Source organism: Pezoporus flaviventris, unplaced genomic scaffold (genome assembly GCF_033815535.1).
Source record: "Pezoporus flaviventris isolate CSIRO_AGI_PZ_B2104156 unplaced genomic scaffold, CSIRO_AGI_Pfla_v1 ptg000604l, whole genome shotgun sequence".
Lineage (NCBI taxonomy): Eukaryota > Metazoa > Chordata > Aves > Psittaciformes > Psittacidae > Pezoporus > Pezoporus flaviventris.
Window position 1 is genome coordinate 15,098 of NW_026893150.1, and position 25,208 is coordinate 40,305.

Sequence of the window (25,208 nt, forward strand, 5' to 3'; positions counted from 1 at the left end):
CATTGCTCCTAACCCGGTCCTATCGCCCCCATTCCGCTCCCATCATCCCCAATCCGCTCCCATCACCCCCAATCTGCTCCCATCACCCCCAACCCGGTCTCATTGCTCCTAACCCAGTCCCATGGCTCCTAACCCGGTCCCATCACCCCTAACCTGCTCCCATCACCCCCAATCCCGTCCCATCGCTCCTAACCCGGTCTCATTGCTCCTAACCCGGTCCCATCGCCCCCATTCCGCTCCCATCACCCCCAATCCGCTCCCATCACCCCCAACCCAGTCCCATGGCTCCTAACCCGCTCCCATCACTCCCAATCCCGTCCCATGGCTCCTAACCCGATCCCATTGCTCCTAACCCGGTCCCATCGCCCCCAATCTGCTCCCATCACCCCCAATCCGCTCCCATCACCCCCAACCCGGTCTCATTGCTCCTAACCCAGTCCCATGGCTCCTAACCCGGTCCCATCACCCCTAACCTGCTCCCATCACCCCCAATACCGTCCCATTGCTCCTAACCTGGTCCCATCGCCCCCATTCCGCTCCCATCACCCCCAATCCACTCCCATCACCCCCAACCCAGTCCCATGGCTCCTAACCCGCTCCCATCACCCCCAATCCCGTCCCATGGCTCCTAACACGATCCCATTGCTCCTAACCCGGTCCCATCGCCCCCAATCTGCTCCCATCACCCCCAATCCGCTCCCATCACCCCCAACCCGGTCTCATTGCTCCTAACCCAGTCCCATGGCTCCTAACCCGGTCCCATCACCCCTAACCTGCTCCCATCACCCCCAATCCCGTCCCATCGCTCCTAACCCGGTCTCATTGCTCCTAACCCAGTCCCATCGCCCCCATTCCGCTCCCATCACCCCCAATCCGCTCCCATCACCCCCAACCCAGTCCCATGGCTCCTAACCCGCTCCCATCACTCCCAATCCCGTCCCATGGCTCCTAACCCGATCCCATTGCTCCTAACCCGGTCCTATCGCCCCCATTCCGCTCCCATCATCCCCAATCCGCTCCCATCACCCCCAATCTGCTCCCATCACCGCCAATCCGGTCCCATTGCTCCTAACCCAGTCCCATGGCTCCTAACCCGGTCCCATCACCCCTAACCCGCTCCTATCGCCCCCAATCCCGTCCCATCGCTCCTAACCCGGTCTCATTGCTCCTAACCCGGTCCCATCGCCCCCATTCCGCTCCCATCACCCCCAATCTGCTCCCATCACCCCCAACCCAGTCCCATGGCTCCTAACCCGCTCCCATCACCCCTAACCCGCTCCTATCGCCCCCAATCCCGTCCCATCGCTCCTAACCCGGTCTCATTGCTCCTAACCCAGTCCCATCGCCCCCAATCCGCTCCCATCGCCCCCAATCCTCTCCCATCGCCCCCAGCCCGGTCCCATTGTTATCCATGAATGAGCCAATCTCATTTTAACACATGAGTTTTATTAAACTGAGCAAGCGAGAGCAGGTAGAAACCAGCGCTGGGAGCGCCGGGGAGGCCTCCGCTGCGCCCAAGACGCACGGCGGGTCCCTGGGAGGTTGTCCTTTATACTGCTCGCGTCAAGGCTTCAGCCAATCCTGCTGTTTCTCGTCGCTCAGACGGTGACGTGGCTCTTCCCCATTGCTCCCAGAGGTTGGGGAAGCGTCCGTTACCAGCCTCATTATTATCGCAACCTCCATCCCTTGTATGTTGCAACAAGATAGAACTTTGGACTACCTAACCCCCCTTTGCCTTCGCATCATCTTGTGTAATAACACAACTGACTTCCCCTTTAGAACTCACGAAGCTCAATGGTTACAAAACAAAGAAGGAATCTGGTTCCACACAGTGACGGTTACAGAGGGTTTCTTTCCCTTTAAACTTGATGAACAAACCCCACACATTACAATTTCCCCCTTTTTCTTTGTCATCCTTTATGGTCATCAAATCGTCGTAACGCATCTTGGCTTAACAGCAATGAACTTTCTTGTTCTACAGGTTCATATTTCGTTCCTATCAGCATTAGGTGAGCTGCTTCGAGTCTACCTCGTGCAATTTCTAATCTTTTATTCAAAATACATGGTCCAAATGTTAATCCCAATATAATCAATATCAGGGGACCTGCTATCGTTGACAGTAGGGTTGTAAGCCAGGGGGATTGACTAAACCAAGATCCATACCAACTGCGTTGTGCCTCCCGTTCTTTCCAATCCTTCTCGGAATTTGGTCATAGTATCCCGTGCCACCCCTGTGTGATGTGCATATGTACAACACCCTTCCTTAAGTGCTGCACATACCCCTCCTTGTTGTAAATACATTAAATCTAGTCCTCTTCGGTTTTGTAAGACCACTTCTGACAGCGACCTAAGGGATCTTTCTAAAGCCCTTATTGATTGTTCAATTCTTACCAGCTCCTCGTCCACTGCTATCCTCAGTGCTTTAAATTCTTGGCTTTGTTGTATCAATGAGGTTCCTCCTGTGCCTACTCCCACGCCCCCCAAGATCATTAAAGTGGCTATTGTTAACGCCATGAATGGCTCCCCTTTAGTCAGGTGGTGTCCCTGAGTAATGTATGCATCGGAAATGAAGTTCCCAGGGTGATAAAAGATTTTAGGGACTATTGTTCCTTGAACACAAAAATCTGAGGATTCATTAAAATGTTTTAACGACAGGCAAGGTGTAACTCCTATAGCGGAGCAAACCCACTTGGTGTTATCAGTTGGTACTAGCCATTTTGCAGGTTTTTGGGGTCTTTTTGACCCTTTTCTATCAGTATTGGCACATAACCTCTTGTTGTGTTCTGGAATTTTTCCTATAGACAAGCCTTTTCCCGTCACTTGGGTTAAGGTGATTCCTGGTTTTTCCATGTCCCACATACACTGTGCCGGGTTAGTACCATTTATGCGTCTAGGTTTCCTAGTTACTCCCACAGCCTCATAAAAGGGTGGTTTCACCCCATAACACAACCAACAGTGTTCCGTAAGATTTGGATTGGTTTTGTTCAACACCAAGTAACTAGCATGCATCAACTTCCAAAGGGGATTATTCTCAGGGGTTTCATTAGGGTTATTCCCAAGGGTTTCATCAGGAGTTTGGGGAATTCGAGTAATCTGCATTTCAGGAGTTATTGTTCAGTTAATATCTGGTTAGGGCCTACTGGCAGTGGATCATTTGGGACTACTTCCTTTTTTATGAGAATTAAACCACCCTTATCTGTCCCTGGTTCTATATACCTCACTCCCCACACTCTTCCAGTTATCCACCCTATGTCTCCAGGGCTGGTGACATTTAAGAAGAGGTATTTACAGTTTCCACGGCCTCCCCACCCTTGTGGTGGTCTGCACCCATATGGACCCCACTGAACCTTTAGGTACTCGTCTATACCACTACCCGGTATCCAAGCAGGGGCTATAGTCTCACAACCCCAATAACTGCAGTAATATTGATTAGGGTAGTTACAATATCCCTTTCCAGGATTCGAACTAGGGCACATATAGAATCCCATGTACTCCCAGCATCGGGGTCTCGGGACAAGCTGACATAGGGTAGCATTAAAGCTTGGTTCTCCTGCTGTTGTTTGGGTTGCGATAACCTGTTGATCTTCAAATCGGAGTAGGGTCCACTTAAACAGTTGGTGGGGTTGGTAGTTCATTCCCTTAGCCCAGGTTTGTGGTAGACATATTACGAGTAGAATAAGCAGTATGTCTAGGATGTGCCAAAAAGGGTGGAATCCCTTCCATTTCTCTGTTGTTAATGGTTTTGGATCAATTAGACTAATATTATCCCTCCAATTAGAACCTTGGATAGACTTTTTATAAGGGACTTTCAAGTCTCTTTGAGCATTGAGGCGGTTCTTCCAGTACTCCCGTGTAGCTCCAACGACAAGAGTCAGTTCTCCACAGCATTTTACCTCTCTACGTCGCTCGTCGACTCGGTTGCTTCGAGCCACGAGGGATAGCATCTTCTCGGTAGCAGGGGTTGTCTGCAGGAGAGGGAGTGCTATTTCGGGTGTTTGCCCCCCTTTATACAGCTCCCTTACCCGGTTCCTTTTTGGAGTAATATTTGGATGTATTCAATTGATATATATATATAACTCAATATATTCGATTACCACCGTTCTCGGCACTCCTGCAGACAACTGCTTTCACACCAATCTCAAAACGTTATTGCTGTTATTACATCTCCTAGTGCCCTCTATGTCCATTTAAACCTTCTCGAGGGTGACTTTCAGATCTCCAGGTGGGCTCACAACTTCCCAAGACTGGTGCGAGTCTCTGACAGGTCCTTTTACACGGCTCCCATGAGTCCAACCCTTCTCTGCCATCCGGATGGTGGTTTCTGTGGTGAGTAAAACAAGACAGGGTCCTTCCCAGTGAGGGATTAATGGGGATTCCTCCCAAGTTTTAATTAATACCCTATCCCCGGGTTTTAGAGAATGAATGTGCATATTTAAAGGAGGTCGTTGAGATATCATACCTCGTTTATGTAACTCCTCTCTTCGTTTGGGCGTATTTTTACTTGTTCCTCTATATTACATATACAGTCGTGATAATTCTTGAGTCGGTTCCACATATAAAAATTGGGCAGGGTTTTGGAGGCTCGTGCTTTCTAATTCCAAACTAGGAGAAGAAATTAGAATTCCTTCGTATTTGAGGAGCCCCAGTATCAGTAATCCATTTGTCAGCCTTCTGCTGTAGTATTCCCCGAATGTTGTGGGGCGATAAGACCTTTAATTCCCCCCCCGAATGTAATTTTTCTTGCTTCTACAGTAGCCACCACGGCTTGTAAGCAGGTTGGCCACTCTCTACTGACTGGATCTAACAATTTTGATAGATATCCTATAGGTTTTTTCCGTCCGGCCCAATCCTGTGCTAAAACCCCATACCCGGTACCCTCGTCTACGTTTACAAACGAATAAATAGGTCTTTTCAGATCAGGTAAACTTAGGATGGGTGCATTGACTAAATCCTCTTTCAGCTCCTGTAGCTGAGTCTCGTCTGATTCGTCCATTTTAATTGGCCATCTTTGGTTAATTTTGCATATAAAAACTTAACCTTTTTACTATATTCTATCCATTGCCTACAATACCCAAGTAAGCCAAGCAATTGCCGTACCTGTCTCTTAGCAGTCGGGGCTTTTGGAGATAATATACCAGTAACTCTCTCTGGATCTAGTTTCTTTGTTCCTTTGCTGAGCCAGTGTCCCAGATATTTTACTTCCTCCTCCACAAACTGCAATTTTGATTCAGATACTTTCAATCCTTGTAAACTTAAAAAAATTTAATAATCTAATACTTTCTCGCCGAACCTCCTCCTCTTGTGCTCCCGCTAATAACAGATCATCGACGTATTGTATTAATGGCACACTACTCCCCTTTTCGTGTTTTTGTAATACCTGCTCTAAGGCTTGTCCAAATAGGTTAGGGGAGTCTGTGAAGCCCTGAGGGAGAACCGTTCACCTCAATTGCTGCTTCCGATGTGTCTCAGGGTCTTCCCATTCAAAAGCAAAGAAATCTCTACAACCCTCCTGTAAGGGACAAGCCCCAAACGCATCTTTTGGGTCTATTACGCTATACCAACAGTCTTTGGGATTTATTTTGCTCAGGATTGCATATGGATTTGCTACTACAGGGAATCTAGAAACTGTTCTTTTATTTATTGCTCTCAAGTCGTGGACCAACCTGTATTTTCCATCTGCCTTTTTCACAGGTGAGATTGCAGTATTAAAAGGGGCCAGACAGGGCTCCAACAGTCCCTTTTCGAGTGAACGATCTATCTCAGGTTTTAATCCCCACCGTCCCTCTTCCGAGAGAGGCTGTTGTTTGATCCTGACAGGTTTATCCGGGTCTCTAATTATTATGGAAAAGGGTTCGATATCCAGTTTTCCTACTGTGTCAGGATTATACCATACTTCCGGATGTATCTTTTCTCGGTCTACTAATCGAAGGGGACATAATTTTCCTTGCAGTTCCTCATTTTGAACATCTACACTAATTCCTAATTCTATCATTAGATCGCTTCCCAAAAGATTGCAGTCTGCCTCAGGTACGAGTAGCAGTGACCCTTCCCCAGGTTTAGAACCTGTTTCCAACATCACGTCTCTAATTACAGGCACCCCAAAGGGTTCCCCTTTGGCCCCTATAACTTGTACAACTTCTGAAGATTTTTTACAGCCCCAAGGTTGATGGCTCCCCCCCCTGAGTCCACAGGAACTCGATTTCTTGTTGCTGGGGACCCACTTGAAGTTTTATCAAGGGCTCTTTGGTCTCTCGAGTCCCCAGCAAATAGAGCCCCTGACCCCCTCAGTCCTCCTTCCACATTTTCTCATCAGCTACACGCTTCCTACACTCACGTTTCATGCGGCCTTTACCCCCCCAATAGAAACATATCAGTTGTTCCTTCTCTCTTTCCCTGGGAGGGCCTTTAAATCCTCGATCCTGCTTATACTCAGGCTTCCTCCTGGATATTCCCCTTCCCAATTCCTTTTGTCCCTCTCTAACAGCCGCCACTAACATTCGTGTGTGTCTCCTCTGGGTTTCTTCTAACACTCTGGCCTATCTCTTACTTGCTTCTTCTTCTCATCTTCCATATACGTTCTGAGCCTCTCTCAATCGTTCATCAAGCCCTCTAGACTGCCAATCATGCACCTTTTCCAGTTTTTTTCCTAATATCCATCCATGAACTAGCTACAGGTTGGCCCTCAAGCGATGCTTGCCCACCAGGCGTGTCGGGGGCCACTCCTGCATACAGCTGGAAACCCTTCTGCAAACTCTCCAGCCATTCTGGGGGTGTTTCATCCTTTTTCTGATGTTCACTAAAAGCCTTATTGGTATTCTGCCCTGTGGGGACCGAGTCTCTTACACCTTGGATTATTATAGTGCTCACATCTTGCACATGACCCCTGTGTATCTCGTTTTGGTTATTCCAATTAGGTCTCTGTAGAGGCCGTTTTGTATCAGCTGCGGGACACGGTGGTGGTGTTGGTCCCATATTCTCATACCGGCTCTCCTGATCATATCCCTCTCTTTGGCTGTGAACAAAATCCCCAGTATCGCCTGCAACTCCTCCCAAGTATGTATATTAGCTCCTAGGAATTGATCTGCTGACCCCCAAGGGATCTTCCAACAAAGTCCCCCTTTCTTTCTTAAACTCCCTAGCATCTGCTGAATTTAAGGGTACTGAAACACATCCCGTTTCTGGGTGTGCCCCTCCCATTGATATTTCCCTTAAAGGATATAGCGGGGTTTCAGTCTCTTTCTTACTCTTACTTCGTGTGACCGGTCCCTCTGTCTCAAGAGTATCAGGGGGTGCCGCCGGGTCCCTCGGGGCGCTTGGAACGTTAGAGGGATTCTCAGGTGGAGGCAAAGGCTGAGGTGGAGGAGGAGGAGGTATATATGGTGGGGGTGACATGGGAACTTCCTCCTCTGGCCTAGTCTTTTTTCATCCCCCTTTTTCTTTTAAGGGGTATAGACTGGCCCTAGTCTCTGATCCTATCCACAACTGGGCATATTCACTTCCTCCCAAATCAAAAGGCTCTTTCGAGGTGACATAGATATTCAGGGCCTGACATATCCAGTTTTCAAAAGACCCATACTGGCCAATATAGGTGATCAGTCCTAATCTGTTTAACCCCCCATACTTCCATACAATAATGCATCATTTTTGCCCTATCTTTCCCTTTCCCAGAGGGATAATCATTCCAATACTTAATCATTAAACCTAAAGGACGATCTGGAGGTATCTGAGGTAACTTAATCTCTCCTTAGAACCTCCCCTGGGATCAGAACCCTTACTCTCTTTCTGTCCCATCTTCCTCAGTCTTTCGTCTGCCCTCTCCCCGTGGCCCAGTCCCTCGGAGGAGATGGGAACCGCACTACCAAGAGGTCCACACTGGCTTCGCCCGTACCTGGACGTCTCATCACGCACACACCGGGATCCCAACCCCAACCGAACGCATCTCAGTTTCTCAATGTACTCACGTCGTTTCCGTCCTCTTCGGTCGGGCTTCGTGCACGAAATTAAGGGGTCGCCGGCTTCACCTTTTATCTGCCATCGAGTTTTAGGTCCGGCGGTGGAGAACCTGGCGGAACGAACCGCAAACAGGGGGCCACTCCTGAGAGTGGGGCGGCCCCCCCGAGGATGTGAGTCCCGTCAGAATGTCTCCATCCGAGTCACGGCACCGATTTGTTACCGATGAATGAGCCAATCTCGTTTTAACACATGAGTTTTATTAAACTGAGCAAGCGAGAGCAGGTAGAAACCAGCGCTGGGAGCGCCGGGGAGGCCTCCGCTGCGCCCAAGACGCACGGCGGGTCCCTGGGAGGTTGTCCTTTATACTGCTCGCGTCAAGGCTTCAGCCAATCCTGCTGTTTCTCGTCGCTCAGACGGTGACGTGGCTCTTCCCCATTGCTCCCAGAGGTTGGGGAAGCGTCCGTTACCAGCCTCATTATTATCGCAACCTCCATCCCTTGTATGTTGCAACAAGATAGAACTTTGGACTACCTAACCCCCCTTTGCCTTCGCATCATCTTGTGTAATAACACAACTGACTTCCCCTTTAGAACTCACGAAGCTCAATAGTTACAAAACAAAGAAGGAATCTGGTTCCACACAGTGACAGTTACAGAGGGTTTCTTTCCCTTTAAACTTGATGAACAAACCCCACACATTACACCATCGCCCCCAATCCTGCTCCCATCGCCCCCAACACGTTCCCATCTCCCCCAGTCCCGCTCCCATCGCCCCAATACTGGTCCCATCGCCCCCAATCCCACTCCCATCGCCCCCAATCCGCTCCCATCGCCCTAGCCCCGCTCCCATCGCCCCCAACCAGCTCCCATCGCCCCAATCTCGCTCCCATCGCCCCAATCCCGCTCCCATCGCGCCAATCTGCTCCTGTCTCCCCCAATCCCGCTCCCACCGCCCCAATCCCGCTCCCATCGCCCCAATCCCGCTCCCATCGCCCCAATCTGCTCCCGTCTCCCCCAATCCCGCTCCCACCGCCCCAATCCCGCTCCCATCGCCCCAATCCCGCTCCCATCGCCCCCAATCCCGCTCCCATCGCCCCAATCCCGCTCCCATCGCCCCCAATCCCGTTCCCATCGCCCCAATCCCGCTCCCATCGCCTCCAATCCCGTTCCCATCGCTCCAATCCCGCTCCCATCGCCCCAATCCCGCTCCCATCGCCCCAATCCCGCTCCCATCGCCCCAATCTGCTCCCGTCTCCCCCAATCCCGCTCCCACCGCCCCAATCCCGCTCCCATCGCCCCAATCCCGCTCCCATCGCCCCCAATCCCGCTCCCATCGCCCCAATCCCGCTCCCATCGCCCCCAATCCCGTTCCCATCGCCCCAATCCCGCTCCCATCGCCCCAATCCCGCTCCCATCGCTCCAATCCCATCCCACTGCCCCCCCCCAACCCCACCGCGCATGCGCAGGCTCCGGCTCGGGCTGTACCACCCCGCACCCACACAGAGGGGTGTGTGAAGAGGGTAACCGCATCTTCCCTTCCACTTCCCGAGCCGCTCCGGCTCCCGCTCGCCCTCAGCCCCCGCAGCCCCATCGCGGCTCCCTCCTCACCGCGTCCCGCTCCGCCTCGGTGCTTCGGGGCACGGAGTTCGGTGCGAGCCGAGTGGTACGTTCCGCTCGCCGCGGCGCCGGCGCTGGGCGGGACCGGCCCCACGCCTCTTCCTCCGCGCCCGGCCGCCGCCATGAGGTGAGGGGCAGCGCTCTGTGGGGCTCGGGGAGGGTTCAGCGGCCACGGGGGGGGGATACAGCGGGGAGCCGGGGCTGGGGTCTCGGTAACGGGGGGAGGCTTCGGTAACGGCGGGGTCCCGTGGCCCCTGGGGCGGCTGCGGCCTCCGCGGGGGGAAAATGGCGGCCGCGGTGAGGGGAGGGGGGGAAATGGCGGCTGAGGGGAAGCTGAGGGAGGAGCGGGGCCAGGGCAGGGCTCGGCCGCGTGTGGTGGGCACTGAAGGGGCTTTGAGGTGCTGGAGCGGGGCCTGGAGCACAGTGTGATGGGGAACGGCTGAAGGGACCTGATGGCTCCCTACAAGTGCCTGACAGGAGGATGGAGCCAGGAGGGGCTGGGCTCTGCTCCCAAGGGATGGGATAAGGGGAACCGGCCTCAAGCTGCACCATGGGGAGGTTTAGGTGGAGCCGAGGAACGATTCCTTCCCCAAAGGGTCGGGGCAGTGCTGCAGTCACCGCGCCGGGGGTGTGCACACGGTGTGGATGAGGCCCTGGGTTAGGGCTGGGTCTGGGGTGCTGATGCAGGAGGTGTTTGCAGCATGCTCCGGCTCCAGAAGAGGCTGGCGTCCAGCGTCCTGCGCTGCGGCAAGAAGAAAGTGTGGTTGGACCCCAATGAGACCAACGAGATCGCCAACGCCAACTCCCGTGAGTGCCATGCCCGTGGTGATGGGACAGGCAGGGATGTGGTGGGACGGGGACAGGGGCAGGGACAGGCAGGGATGTGGTGGGACGGGGACAGGGGCAGGGACAGGCAGGGATGTGGTGGGGACAGGGGCAGGGACAAGCTGGGATGTGGTGGGGACAGGGACAGGTACAGGCAGGGATGTGGTGGGGACAGGGGCAGAGGGGCAGGGACAGGCAAGGATGTGGTGAGGACAGGGGCAGAGGGGCTGGGACAAGCAGGGATGTGGTGGGGACAGGGGCAGAGGGGCTGGGACAAGCAGGGATGTGGTGGGACAGGGGCAGGGACAAGCAGGGATGTGGTGGGGACAGGGGCAGAGGGGCTGGGACAAGCAGGGATGCAGTGGGGACAGGGGCAGGGACAAGCAGGGATGTGGTGGGGACAGGGGCAGAGGGGCTGGGACAAGCAGGGATGTGGTGGGGCAGGCAGGAACAAGCAGGGATGCAGTGGGGACAGGGGCAGAGGGGCTGGGACAAGCAGGGATGCAGTGGGGACAGGGGCAGGGACAAGCAGGGATGTGGTGGGGACAGGGACAGAGGGGCTGGGACAAGCAGGGATGCAGTGGGGACAGGGGCAGGTACAGGCAGGGATGTGGTGGGGACAGGGACAGAGGGGCTGGGACAAGCAGGGATGTGGTGGGGCAGGCAGGAACAAGCAGGGATGCAGTGGGGACAGGGGCAGAGGGGCTGGGACAAGCAGGGATGTGGTGGGACAGGGGCAGGGACAAGCAGGGATGTGGTGGGGACAGGGGCAGAGGGGCAGGGACAGGCAGGGATGTGGTGGGGACAGGGGCAGAGGGGCTGGGACAAGCAGGGATGCAGTGGGGACAGGGGCAGGTACAGGCAGGGATGTGGTGGGGACAGGGACAGAGGGGCTGGGACAAGCAGGGATGTGGTGGGGCAGGCAGGAACAAGCAGGGATGCAGTGGGGACAGGGGCAGAGGGGCTGGGACAAGCAGGGATGTGGTGGGACAGGGGCAGGGACAAGCAGGGATGTGGTGGGGACAGGGGCAGAGGGGCAGGGACAGGCAGGGATGTGGTGGGGACAGGGGCAGAGGGGCTGGGACAAGCAGGGATGTGGTGGGGACAGGGGCAGGGACAAGCAGGGATGTGGTGGGCACAGGGACAGAGGGGCTGGGACAAGCAGGGATGTGGTGGGGCAGGCAGGAACAAGCAGGGATGCAGTGGGGACAGGGGCAGAGGGGCTGGGACAAGCAGGGAGGTGAATCCAGGACACTGAGAGTGTGAGGAAGCCCAGTTCCAGACCCGATGGGGGGGTCTCCAGTGATGGAGAGCCAGGAGCAGGAGGGGGCTTTGGGGAGGCAGGATTGGTGCCTGTGCATGGTTGGTGTTGGAGGTTTCTCTCCGCAGGGCAGCAGATCCGGAAGCTCATCAAGGATGGGCTCATCATCCGCAAGCCCGTGACCGTGCACTCGCGAGCCCGGTGCAGGAAGAACACCCTGGCCCGGCGGAAGGGCCGGCACATGGGCATCGGTGAGTCCAGCCCCATGGCTCCTGTGGGGCAGAGCCTCAGCCTGCGCTTCGTGTGTCCATGGTTTTCCTCTGGGAGCAAAGAGAAGGGTTAAACATGGTGGGAGGGGGGGGTAATCCCAATCACAGCTACAGGTTGGGTAGAGAAGAGATCCTGAGCAGCCTGAGGACTGGGGGGTGTTGGTCCATGAGAAACTGAACATGAGCTGGCTTCAGTGTGTGCTTGAGCCCTGAAACCACCAGTATCCTGGGCTGCATCCAAAGCAGCGTGACCAGCAGGTCATGGAGGTGATCCTGCCCCTCTGCTCTGCTCTTGTGAGACCTCACCTGGAGCATTGTGTGCAGTTCTGGTGTCCTCAGCATAAAAGGACATGGAACTGTTGGAACAAGTCCAGAGGAGGCCACGAGGATGCTCAGGGGCTGGAGTAGCTCCTGTATGAAGACAGGCTGAGGAAGTTGGGGCTGTTCAGCCTGGAGAAGAGAAGCTGCATGGAGACCTCAGAGCAGCTTCCAGTATCTGAAGGAGGCCTATAGGGATGCTGGTGGGGGACTCTTCATTAGGGACTGGAGTGATGGGACAGGGGGTGACGGGTTAAAACTGAAACAGGGGAAGTTTAGGTTGGATATAAGGAGGAAATTCTTTCCTGTTAGGGTGCTGAGGCACTGGAATGGGTTGCCCAGGGAGGTTGTGAATGCTCCATCCCTGGCAGCGTTCAAGGCCAGGTTGGACGAGGCCTTGGGTGCCATGGTTTAGTGTGAGGTGTCCCTGCCCATGGCAGGGGGGTTGGAACTGGATGATCTTAAGGTCCTTTCCAACCCGAACTCTTCTGTGAGGACTGTGTTGAAGGTGCAGGACTCCGGCTCCATTCCCATCCTGTTTTCCCTCTCCAGGTAAGAGGAAGGGCACGGCCAACGCTCGCATGCCCGAGAAGGTGACCTGGATGCGGAGGATGCGGATCCTGAGGCGCCTCCTGCGCAGATACAGGGAGTCCAAGAAGATCGACCGGCACATGTGAGCCGGGCCCGGGTGGTGCCGGAGCCCTCCCCGCGGAGCACGGCACCAGGGATGATCCCAGCAGCAGGGATGAGGGGGTCTGGGGCTGCCTCACTGAGCCCCCGTTCCCTTCTGCTCCCTCAGGTATCACAGCCTGTACCTCAAGGTCAAGGGCAACGTCTTCAAGAACAAGCGCATCCTCATGGAGCACATCCACAAGCTCAAGGCGGATAAAGCTCGCAAGAAGCTCCTGGCGTAAGTGCTGCATCCACAACGGGGGGGGGTTCTGCTGCTGGTGGCTCCTTCTGGAGCCTGGCTGAGGAATGGAGCCAGAATGGAGCCCGGAGATGAGCTCTTAGGCAGAAGGAGGGTGCTGGGAGGGTGCTGAGGCGCTGGCACAGGGTGCCCAGAGAAGCTGTGGCTGCCCCATCCCTGGCAGTGTTCAAGGCCAGGTTGGACACAGGGGCTTGGAGCAAGCTGCTCCAGTGGAAGGGGTCCCTGCCCGTGGCAGGGGTTGGAGCTGGAGGAGCTTTGAGGTCGCTTCCAGCACAAACCATCCCCTGCTTCCATGATCCATTGATCCAGCTGGCTGGGGAGCAGGAGCCGGGGTGGAAGCTCTGAGGTGATCCCCACATGAACCAGCCCTTCCCCTCTTGCAGTGACCAGGCTGAAGCTCGTAGGTCCAAGACCAAGGAGGCTCGGAAGCGGCGCGAGGAGCGGCTGCAGGCCAAGAAGGAGGAGATCATCAAGACCCTCTCCAAGGAGGAGGAGACCAAGAAGTGACCGCTCCTTGCCTTGCGCACAGAGGATCCTCCTCCATCCACGAGCATCCAATAAAGCTCCAGAGCCCCAACTGCTCCCGCGGAGTCTCCCCTCTTTCCCTGCAGGGTGTGTGCAATGGGAACAGCTCCTGCTCCCCACCTTGGTGCTCCTCAGGGACAGCAGCCACAGAGGGGAAGGGACAGGAGGGAGCAGGGGAGCTCCAACCCTCACCCAAGCGCCTCCTCACCCCTGTGGGTGCTGCCAGGGGCTGACCTCCCGCTGAGCTTTTAGAAGCTGGTTGAGCCCCATCACCACCCAACCCCTCCCATTCTCACCCTCCATCCCCATCCATCCCTATCCTTCTCCCCCCCCCAAACACACTCATTTTTGGGGTCCATCATCCTGAACCTCATCCCCCCAACACAGCAAAATCCAACCCAGACCCCCCATGATGCCACATCCATAGGGGATTCTCTTGAGAACAGGGAGCTCTTCTGGTTTCTGGTTTAACTGAGCCCTGTGGGAGCAGCCACAGGAATGGGCTCGGAAGCGCTGCTGCAGGTCTTGAACCACCAGAAAAGCCTCATTTGGGGTGGAACTGGGGCTCCCTGGCCCACAAGGGCTCAGTCGCTGCCCTGGGGAGGTCCCTGCTGCATCTGCTCCAGCCCAGGAGGGTTGAGGCAGCAAAAGCTTCCCAAGGCTCTGCCCATGGACCCATGGCACGGGCTGGGTGTCCGGGCAGGCGCAGGGAAGAGCCCTGGACCGAGGTCCTGTCCTGGGCCAGCGGATCCAGGACCCACCAGCTCCTCAGCCCCAAACCTCAGTGCTCGATGCCCTCTGTGGCCACCAAACCAAGGCAAGCCCCAGCCCGGAACGCTGCCCCGTGCACCGGGGTTGGGTTTTGCTCTCCGAGTCCCTCCCGTGGTAAACCAGAGCTTGGAAAATGGTGTTTATTGGTATTTATAAATACAAACATAAAGGAAGAGTCCATCTGGAGACGGATTAAGTGACTTGCAAGGACACTGTCAAGTAGGTTTTGAGCTACCTTAATGCTGTCAAACCCTGTTTGGAAAACGACAACGAAAAACGCTTTGGGTTCTGTAGTCTGGGGAGTTTTCTCCCCCCCTTGAAAACTGGGCTCTGCCACAAGGAAAAAAAATCCATCAACTCCAGCTTGGAAATCCATCAGATCCAGCTTGGAAATCCACCAAATCCAGCTTGGAAATCCACATCAGCTCTGCCCTGCCCCGTGTGAGCTCAAGCTGTGCCAAGACACCCGCTGCTGCTGCCCCGGTACCATGGGAAGCGCCGTTTGTCCCCTGCCACCCTGAAACCTCGGGAGAAGGGAGCTGTGCAAAGGGAGGATGAGGAATGCTCGTGGAGGAGGCAGGGAATCCACCGGGAGCAAGGGATCTGAATAAATAGAATGGATTCAAAAGCCAGCTACAGGGGAAGGACCGAGAGCATCCTTGAGGCGGCACGAGGGGGCTCCTGTCAGCACACCGTGAACGCTGACGGGGTGAGGGATGGGGAAGCTGGAGATGAAGGTGTTAAAGTGACCCTTCTGCCTGCCCGGATTGCTTGGAATGGTGGGAAGAGGGTGGGAAGCAACACAACGGCAAACCCTGAGCCTCAAACGGACCCCTCGTGCTGCGCCCCACGGAATGAAGGTGCAGCATCACTTGTGGGGCCAGGCTGGTGAATGAACCCCAACCAGAGGCATCCATAAACACGGGTCCCTTCCAGCCCGCGTGGGCCATGGCAGGAGGAGCACAACAACGGCCCCAAACCTGTGACAGCCGAGTTCTGCCCCATGAAACCCATCAGACCCCTGCCTGTTCGTGTTCCATACTGGCAGCACCCGGGCTCATCCCGCTGCAAACACTGGGAGCTGAGGAGCAACGGAGCAAGCCCCCCTTCCATCCACACCACTTACCTGTGCAAGGGGCACAACCAGCAGCCCCCCCACAAGCGCTCACACAGAGGGTGATGACTCGAGGTGCGTTTTCAGGCTGCTCCTCCCATGGAGGGGGGTGGTTTCTTGAGCAGGGCAACAAGCAGAAAGGTTCTGCTCGGCTTTTCCTTGGGGATGAAGGAAGGGCTGGAGGGGAAGCAGGAGGGAGCCGGGGTTACGGTCACTGCAGCAAGGGTTATAACTTGCTCCCCTACAGCACGAGTTAGATCCTTGTCACTGGGAGCAAAACCTGAAACGCAGAAGAGATCTGGACCCCCAAGCACTGATGAGAAGGGGCTGCGCGGGGGGCAGCTCCCTTGTCCTTCGGCACCCTCCTAGCAGCTCCCTCCAGGCTCAGGCTGCTCACGGTGGGAAGCACTCGCTGAAAGCCCCATTCCTGCCTTTGTGGATGGGGCACCTCCAAAAGTGACTGAATTAGGAACGTGCCAAAGCGAACCCAAGCAGGATGCAGGGAGAAGAACCCCCCCTTCCCCGGGCCCTGATGTGCCAGGGTTCAAGCTGGATCACAATGACCTAGGGAGGCCTCTGAGAAGGATGCTACGGAACACGCAAGAGATGAGCGCTGGCCGCGAGCGTGCTCCTGGTGCTCAGCAGGGGAGCAGGGCTCAATCCTGCCTCCCGGCAGCTGCTGCCTCATCCCCTCGCTGAAGAATGGACACAAGGACTTGGGGGGGGGGTGGGTTCAGGTTTGTTTTCTTTGTTTCCCCTCTGGACAAGAGGCGCGGGGTTAAAGCCTGCTCCTTCTCCCCCTTCCCCGTGTCCAAGGGTTTCCTCTTCCAACCTTCCACAGCAGCGACAGGCGGGGGCTCACCGCAAGCCTCCCCTCCTGCCCGCAGTGATCCCACCTGAGCAGGCCCAGCGGGAATGGTTCCCCAAGGAGCCCAATCCACCTAGAGAGAAAGCCAAGAGAGCTCCAGCTCCCACAGCGCGGAGTTCAGCGGCTCGCTGGAGCGCGGCGGGGACGGGGAGGGGTGTCTATATGGATGGGGATGGGTGGCTACAGGGGCACCACAGCCCTGCTCACTGCCCCTTGCAAATGACACTGGTATCGCTTTCCTCGGAGGTCCTGGTGTCCCCCGTGCCTCTACAAGGGGGTTGAAAGACTCAGTTTGCTGGAGGAGCACGGCCGCTGTCATAGGATGATGCAGCATCTGCAGAAGCGCTGTCTGCTGCCTCCCACCGACGGAGGTGGAGTCACAGGAGCGAAGTAAGCGTGGACTCTGATGTTGGGTAAATGGGTCTGGAAGGCAAACACAAGGAGGGGGGGTGACCGACAGGGTGATTTTCCCCTTCTCAGTTCATTCTGTTACTGGCAAAGAGAGTTACAGGGGATAAACAAGTGATGCCCTTTCCTCCCCCCATCACTCCTGGGCTAGCTGTGGGGAACAGAACAGCTCCTCACTGTGCACAGCCATGGCCTCCAAGAGAGTAAAGCGCTGTCATTGCTCCTCTTACCCAGGACATAGTCATGGAATGGTTTGGGTTCTCCAACCCCTTCCACTGGAGCAGCTTGCTCCAAGCCCCTTGGCCTTGAACACTGCCAGGGATGGGGCAGCCACAGCTTCTCTGGGCACCCTGTGCCAGCGCCTCAGCACCCTCTCAGCTCGAGACACAGACCGAGGAGGGGAGCACTGGGACATGGGGTGCTTTAGGAGCACCCTGGCTCTGTCCCACTTGAGCCCCTGCAGCCAGCTGCCTCTAGTACAGGATTATCCCTGTTAGTTATACAGGAAGGGCCAATACAGTGCACTGCAGTCCGCACGGAGGATATGAGGCAGTGGAGAGGAGGTGCCCCTGCTGCGATGCAAGCCAGTGCCACCTGTAAAACGAGTGGACACAGCAACAACCCCTTCCCTCTGAGCCAACCCGAGCCCTGTGGGTGCACAGCAGCCACTGCATCACCAGCTGATGGTCCTCAGCCCTCCCTCCTGGCCCCGAAGCCCTGCTCCTCACCCTGAGTCTCTTGATGCCGGCGCGGGTGATCTGCTGGCAGTCGTACAGCTCTATCCTCTCCAAGCTGTGGCAGCTCTTCAGGTGCTCCAGGGAGGCGTCCGTGATCAAGGGGCAGTTGTCCAGCTCGATCACTTCCAAGCGGTCGTGGGCGCAGGCGCCGTTGCCCAAGTGCCGGATCCCGTCGTCCGTGATGAGCTCGCAGTGGGACAAGCTCTGCAGCGATCACAGCCAGGGTGAACCCAACGTCCCCTCTGCAGGTTAAAGCCATTCCCCTTGGCCTGTCCCTACATCCCTTGTCCCAAGCCCCTCTCCAGGTTTCCTGCAGCCCCTTCAGGCACTGGAGCTGCTCTCAGGTCTCCCCTTCAGGAGCCTTCTCTTCTCCAGGCTGCCCCAGCCCAGCTCCCTCAGTATCACACAGAGCAGACTGAGCCTCAACTCCCACATATTCCAACCTAGAGGAGCATCACTTTCCAGAGCCAGGCCCCAGCTCCATAATACAGGTGGGAAGAGCTGCAGCCTCCTCTCCTATGGATGCAGAGGAGGGAACAAGAGGTTCTCTGGGTCAAGTTTCCAGCTGAACTCTTCCAAAGCCTTCACAGCACATCCATGAAGGCAAAGTTACAAATCCCCACAGGCTGCCCTTCAAATCCCCCTGTTTGTAGCACAGGAAACGCTGGAAGTCTCCCTTGGAACACTCACCAGAACCTGAAGCCGTGGACAGTGTATGGAAAGCTGGATTAGTGTGCTGTCTGTTATCTGGAAGAGAGGGAAAAAGCCCTTTTCAGGCTGGGTGCTTTGCTCAAGGCCTTCTCCCGTCCTGTGAGAGGAACACTGCAAAGCTGGCCTCATCCATGGCAGAGCTCCCCCGTCCTGAGCCCCAATTCCAGGCTCTTCCCCCTCCCTTCCAGCAATCACCTCAGGTTTTCCTGAATAAGCTGGAATAAGCTCACGTGAAGCAAGTGAGCAGAGCTCCATCCCATTCCAAGGGCTCTGGTGCACTGCCCCATTGCTCCCCTTTATCCCTCAGGGAGAGAGGATGCGAGCCCGGGAGGGGAACTGCCTGGGATGCCTTTGCTCAGAGCCCAGTTCTTCCTTTCCCGGGTTCACTTTGAAGCAGCTCCTGCCTGGACCAGTGCCACTTCCCCCTGTGATGGCCTCAGTTCCTGCCCTGCGTGCATCGGGAAGGCCGGGATCCTGGGCTCCTGCTGTTCCCATGGCAGGAAGCAATCCCCGCTGCCTGGACCACAGGATCCATTGCACAGCCACCCTCAGGGGCAGAGGCTTTCAGTGGGACCTTGAGGAAATGCAGCTCTTTTCCCTGCCAGCCCTCCCTGGAAGCAGTTATCTGCTTATGGCACGTGCCCTACAGAACACACATGTGCCCCACGGCCACTATGAGGGACGACTGCAGCACAGGAGGCAGGGATAGGGATGTCACCCCATGCCATCCCACTGCCTCGGGAGCATGGGCAGCCCCGTTCCATTCCGAGCCCTTGCCATGTCCTCTGGAACATCCTTTCCACACGGAGGGAACTTCCATTATTCCCAGCAGCACACGGAGGACAAACCTGCTCTTGCCTTGTGCAAAAAGACCTTGCTATGGGGCTTCATCTCGTGGCGAGGGTCACACTTCTATCACCCCTATCACTAGTCAAGTGCTGGTTTGGTTATTACTTGATATTGATAATGAAATTTGATACTGAGATACGAACAAAGGCTCAATCCCCCCAACCAACACTGTCTTATCCTGAATACACCCAGCTTTCCTGCTCAGGATCTGAAATCCAGTCCTCCTTTGGAGCCCACCTCCTGCTCTGTCCCCCTCTTGCCCCACTGGCCGTGCTAAAGGAGGAAGAGCCAAGGGTGGCAGCTCCTACCTGGACGCACTCTTCCAGGTCCATCTTCTCAAGCTCGTGGCAGTTCTAGGAACAAAGAGAAGAGCAGGGAATGGTAACACAACACAACCCCGCTAACACAGCTCTTCGACCCGCAAGGTCCCCCCCGTGAGTGCTGCTTCTCTATGCCCAGCACCCAGTAAAGGACCACGTAAAGGCACAGGGGTGTTCCAGCCCTAGCACATAAGGGCGGTTACATTTAGGGTCGCTTGTGCACAGCCCAGCAAAGCAAACAGTGAGGTTTCCACCTCCAAGTGTTTCCCATTGCCTATGGGATGCGTGGCTCAGGGCAACGGCGAAGCCAAGGGAAAGCCATGGGTTGTCCCCATCCAGCACGAAAAGCAAGGCCAGAGCCCGGGGAAGCAGCACTTACCCTAGCGAGGGTGGTGAAGCCCACATCTGTTAGCTGGGAACACCTTGCAACTTCTAATATTCTGCACGGAAAGAGTTGACAGTCACCACGGTGCACTCACTTGGCTTTGCAGAGCGCTTCAGCACAAGCTTCCAGCACCCCAGGGATGTTCTGACCCCGTGCAGGCTCTGCTCCCTGAGAGGATGAATGGGCACAGAGCAGCCACCCTCCATACCCGAGGTGTGGAGGGGGAGAGAACAGAGTCAGGCTCCAAGGGAACGCCAAGGCAGGGAGGACTGACGTGGGAGACCACAGAACCCCAGAGTGGGTTGGGATGAAGGGACCTTAAAGCCCATCCAGCTCCAACCCCTGCCACGGGCAGGGACCCCTTCCATAGAGCAGCTTGCTCCAAGCCCCTGTGTCCTTGAACACTGCCAGGGATGGGGCAGCCACAGCTTCTCTGGGCACCCTGTGCCAGCGCCTCAGCACCCTCACAGGGAAGAGCTTCTGCCTAAGAGCTCCCCTCCGTCAGGTTAAAGCCATTCCCAAAGGGGGGATCTCACCATGGCAAGGCTGTAAACCACAACAAGAGGTGGTGTAAACCACAACAAGAGGTGGTGTAAACCACAACAAGAGGTGGTGTAAACCACAAGAGGTGGTGTAAACCACAACCACCTGAGAGATGAGCCCTGCAGAACAAGTATTTGATGCCATGACGGAGGAGCCTGAAGTCTTAAGAGGTGAACCATTTGCTGCTGTGACAAGAGATCAGCTTGCTGGCAGACACTGCTGAGCCTTCCTTCACAGTGGTACCACATTTACCCACCTCTACAGGAAAAGCAGCCAACTTTCCTACAGTGCGGTCTGGATTTTACCCTATGGAGCTTACCACTGGAAAGCTGCAGCTGAACAGGAACACAGAAACCATCTGGAACTGAAATGATGCTTTACCTGCCTCTTTTTGACACTGGTTTCCATGCATTTGTACCCGTACTGCTTTAAATGGGCTAGCACAGAACACAGGGGTGCCTTTGCTTCCCCTGGAAGACACCTATTTTGTGCCATTTAATGCAACCACTCAGCTCTTAGGGATGGCAAGAGAATAAAACTCTCTCTTCTTTCTGCACCTGGGCATTTGCTGCATTACAGTGAAGTCCTCCTGCAGAAACTGGTCCTGACAGAAAGAGACTCTAAAAAGATAACCCAGGAGGAAGCAGAGCTGCTGCTGGGAGCCCCTGCTCTGTGAAGCACGGATTCCATCTGAAACCATCCAAACCATCCTGAACAAGCTGTTCCCATCACACGGGGCAGGAGGAAACAGTGCAGTCCCAGTCCAACAGTCACCTCACCTCAGCTGCTTTCCATCAGGGAACAAAAGCACCACGGTGCAGGACCCTGCTGCTACTGGAGCACGCGTCAGCATGGCACTGCTTTACCCACAGGAGGGGTTTGGGTACATCCATGATCCCCCCCTCCTCCCATAGCAAACACCTGGAGAAAGCTCAGTGAGCAAAAGAGCCCTTTTAGAGAGGATTTCAGTGTCATGAGCACGTCACCAGGGTGGCCGGAGCTGGGGTAACCCCGTGCTGCAAACTCACCTAAGCCTTGGGCAGTTCTGTCCCAGGGCGTTCAGGATGGCATCTGTAATGTTAGAGCAGCCTGAAGCACACAAGGATTGCAACTTGTGGCATCCTCTGCATATTGTAATGAGACCATCATCTGTTATTTGCTACAAGAAAAACAACAACAACATCACAAGCCATAACAACGTAGGGTGGAGGTGCAAAGGCGCTGCTTGGGCTCCTGCTTCCAACCAGGCCCATCCCCGAGGATGAGTTATGCTCCTTTCAACCCCAAAATGCATGCAGCTCTTTCACTGGGGCAGCTGACGCAGGGTAAGCCACGCTGGAAGTGACTTGTGAGCACTGGGGAAGTGATTCCACACGCATGGAAGTGTTTCCGAGTGGAAGGAGAGGCAAGGTAACAGCGGGTCCAGACTCACCCCACAGGCAGAGTTACCCCCAAAAGGAGCTACAGGTTGTTTTCAGAGCCTCATAAAACTACACTTCAGCGCTTTGGGACCAGAACCTGAGCTGGAAGAGACAGGCTTACAGCCAAAATCCCATTCAATTCCACTGCGGCACAGCGGCTCCATCGACCTGCAGCATCCCCAGGCCCACAGGGTCCATCCAGCCCCCTGTGCTCTGCAATGGGATGGCAACAGGGCACAGATCTGCTCCAGATGTGCTCTTCCTTGTGTGGGGCTGGGAGTCTGGGGGGCAGGAGAGCGGCACAGGCAGTGGGATAAGGGAAAAGGGGTAACGGGGGGCAGAGGCTGTGCATGCTGAGGACCAGGTTAAACCTCCCTGGGCTTTCAGAGGCAGCCAGCCCCAATTCCCATAGGAAAACACCAACTTTGGGGACTATCATTGCTTCTTTTAACAGCAGGTCTGTGGGCTGGTAAACCCAAGCTCTGGAGTGAGAAGAAGTAGAAACTCAGCAGAACTTGGTGTTTTCAAGAACCTCATCAGTTTTCTCCTCCTTTCTTCCCATTTGCCCCTTCCCAAGATCCCAGACACAGGTCTGGAACTTGCTAACAGCTCAGCCCCAGTCTCAGGGATGGGCACCAGTCTCGTAACTGCTAAAGCTGCTCCTTCAACAGGGCAAGAACAGCCCTGCATCCCCCCCAAAGGCTCTGCTCACTTGCATGGCAAAGGCAGAGCCTGCCCAGTTACCGCCTGCATCGCCCTGGCTGCAGTCTGTGTGTGCAAAGAGCCCATTCCAGGTTCTTTTTTTGGCAGAAATAGACATTTTTGGCAGAAACAGACATTTTTGGCACTGCCCAAGAGCCCTTTGGGGCAGGGAAAGGGCATTTCTTGGTTGTGCTTTATGAAGAGGCCCGAGGAGCCGTGGGCCCAGAGCAGCATCCAAGCACTCCAGGCCAATGGAAAGGATTTTTTCTTGCTCCTCCTGCAAATGAGGCAGGGCAAAGAGACAAAACAAGCGTGACAAAGGCAGTGCTGGCTGTGACACCGCTCTGGGGGCTTAGGCAACGTTGCTGAATGCTCCCAAGAAGCTGGGTTTCATCCCTTGGTTTTCAAAACCTCTTAAATTCCCTGCCTTGCACTGGTGCTGCTGCTCCTGGGATGGAGCACGTTCTGCAGGGTTCTGCTTAGAGATGGCCTCTACCAGCACAACGCTGGGGCTGCGTGGGGACATCACAGGGGGCTTTACTTACTAAGCATGTCTGAAGGTTTAAAGTGACCAGTTCAGGACAATGGGCACCAATGTACTTCAGAGCTTCGTCCTCAAGCTGGAAAGGAAGGAATCAGAGACTGAGGCAACGTGCTCATACTTGAAGCGATAATAAAGCATCTATGGTTTGGATACCCATGGGGCAGAAGGGCAGGGCACTGCTGCCTCCAGACCCCCCCCTCCATGGCTTTTGGTTTTTAAGCACCTCAGGAGCAGGGTTCAGAGACCCCCAGCACTAAGTTACTGATCAAACACAGATGTAACATAGCCAGCAGTGAAATCAGGGATGAAGGAAACGCTTCCCTAGCCACCACCTTTATACTGCAACAGAGGGACCCAGAGAGAGCCTTACTTTGATGTGAGGAGCACAAACATGCCCAGGTTGCTTCCTGCTGATAAAAACAAAGCTGCTGTTCCTAAATCTCTAAGAGCAGATGGTAAGTAATTGATAACAAGGATGTATTGCCATCAATATTACTCACCACTCCATAAATACTAGAAACTCAAGCTGTTCCTGTGACCTGAATCCTCAGAAGAGCCTGAGATTGTACCTTTAATCAAGTCATTTTTACAGCCACATCATGTATTATATATATATATTATAAGGTGATGTAAACCCAGCTCATGGATTAAAACCCCAACAGCAGCATCCGTTTGGAAGAACCACTGACTCCAGCCCTTCCAGCTGGGCTGCCCTGGCTATGAGTGCTTTGTGCCCATCAGCAGTGTGGTATTGCTTTGCTTAGCAGCAGCTTGCAGGACTTTTGGTGACCAGAAACGGGGCAAAATAGGCTTTTTGTACCATCAGAACCTTACCTACACGCAGCAGAGGAAAAGGGCACTGATGGACTTGGGCTTAAGGAAGCCCTAACCCCAGATCCAAGGCAATGGGGAGGTAATCAGAAATCATTTCCAAGTGTGCCTTGAGGCTCTTAAACCCTTGGGAGTCTCTGGGTCACGGTTTCAAGTCCTGCAGGCTCGGATGTACCCTCCTTTTTCAAGGACAAGATCCTCAGATATGTGTTTGCTCTTTTCTTGCACATCAGCCTGCACTGAAAAGACCCCAGCCCACGTCCTCCTTGGCCTGTCCCAAGCCCCTCTCCAGCTTTCCTGCAGCCCCTTCAGGCACTGGAGCTGCTCTCAGGTCTCCCCTTCAGGAGCCTTCTCTTCTCCAGGCTGCCCCAGCCCAGCTCTCTCAGCCTGGCTCCAGAGCAGAGCTGCTCCAGGCTTAGAGCATCCTCATGCTCCTCCTTGTAACTCCTTAGTAAAGCTGCAATACAGGGAAGTATTGAACACACGGAGCTGAGACAGCAAAGCAAGATGAAAGGAAATCAGTCAAAGCAACAGAGAGTACAAGGGGGCAAAACCCCCCTTTCAGCTGGAAGGGTCTGCCCCAGTCTCTGCAGCCTCTTCAAAGCACAGTTATAGCTCAAGAGCTCTACGATGTACTCGCAGCAGCAGCGTGTTCCTGACTGCTGCAGAGATGCCTTTGCAAGGAGGCACACGCACAGTGATTCACTTGCACTAAGTACAGGATCCAAAGGCTACACAGAGGAGATCCCATCACCAGCACAGAGCAAAGCTCTGGCACGCTTTCTAACATCTGAGCCCTCAGAAATGGATGGGTGCAGCCCTCAGTAATGAAGTTATCTCCTTTGGAAGCAAGGTTTCCTCAATGTATCACCAGTGGGGAAGAAAGAAGAATGATTCTACAGCAATTTGTTCCCTGTCCCATTACTCACACTGAGCTCAGAGCTCTTAAAGAATCTCCATAAAAGCAGTTAACCCCCAACAGAGTCATTCCAGCAAATGGGGAAAGCCCCAGCTCCTTCATCCCCACGCTTCCAGGGAGAGCAGAAGGGTTGTTGAGAGCAGAAGGGAGCTGTTATTCACTCTCTAGGGCAGTACCTGTGTGCAGCCCTTCAGGAACAGGGCTTTGAGTCCTCCGCAGCCTCTCACCAGGGCCTGGATGCCATCCTTGGTCACTTGGTCACACCAGGAGATGTTCAGCTGTTCCAGCAATGGGCAGCCCTCGCTTTGGGAGGGAAAGGAAAAGCTTGAGTTTGGTTTGGAAAGAAATCCTGCTGCGTGATCCCATTCTGGACCCCCCCCAGCTCCT

The 25,208-nt window shown here is 55.1% G+C and overlaps 2 protein-coding genes across 2 annotated transcripts in view; one reads left to right on the top strand and one right to left on the bottom strand.

Annotated features, from left to right (window-relative positions):
* Positions 1–9,531: 9,531 nt before the first annotated feature.
* Positions 9,532–13,748, top strand: RPL19 (ribosomal protein L19). The gene is made up of 6 exons (XM_061444033.1): positions 9,532–9,696; positions 10,270–10,376; positions 11,784–11,906; positions 12,795–12,915; positions 13,042–13,152; positions 13,557–13,748. The coding sequence occupies exons 1-6, from the start codon at positions 9,692–9,694 to the stop codon at positions 13,678–13,680; spliced, it is 591 nt and encodes a 196-aa protein (XP_061300017.1). The 5' UTR covers positions 9,532–9,691; the 3' UTR covers positions 13,681–13,748.
* Positions 13,749–16,441: 2,693 nt separating this feature from the next.
* Positions 16,442–25,208, bottom strand: part of FBXL20 (F-box and leucine rich repeat protein 20) — a 34,963-nt gene continuing 26,196 nt past the window's right edge. Inside the window, exons 8-15 of the mRNA XM_061444027.1 lie at positions 24,998–25,124; positions 23,073–23,147; positions 21,433–21,563; positions 19,856–19,916; positions 19,465–19,509; positions 18,287–18,343; positions 17,588–17,800; positions 16,442–16,874 (exon numbers count right to left, since the gene is read on the bottom strand). Coding sequence (XP_061300011.1) covers positions 16,767–16,874; positions 17,588–17,800; positions 18,287–18,343; positions 19,465–19,509; positions 19,856–19,916; positions 21,433–21,563; positions 23,073–23,147; positions 24,998–25,124 — 817 coding nt within the window. The 3' untranslated portion in view covers positions 16,442–16,766. The remainder of the gene's footprint in view (positions 16,875–17,587; positions 17,801–18,286; positions 18,344–19,464; positions 19,510–19,855; positions 19,917–21,432; positions 21,564–23,072; positions 23,148–24,997; positions 25,125–25,208) is intronic.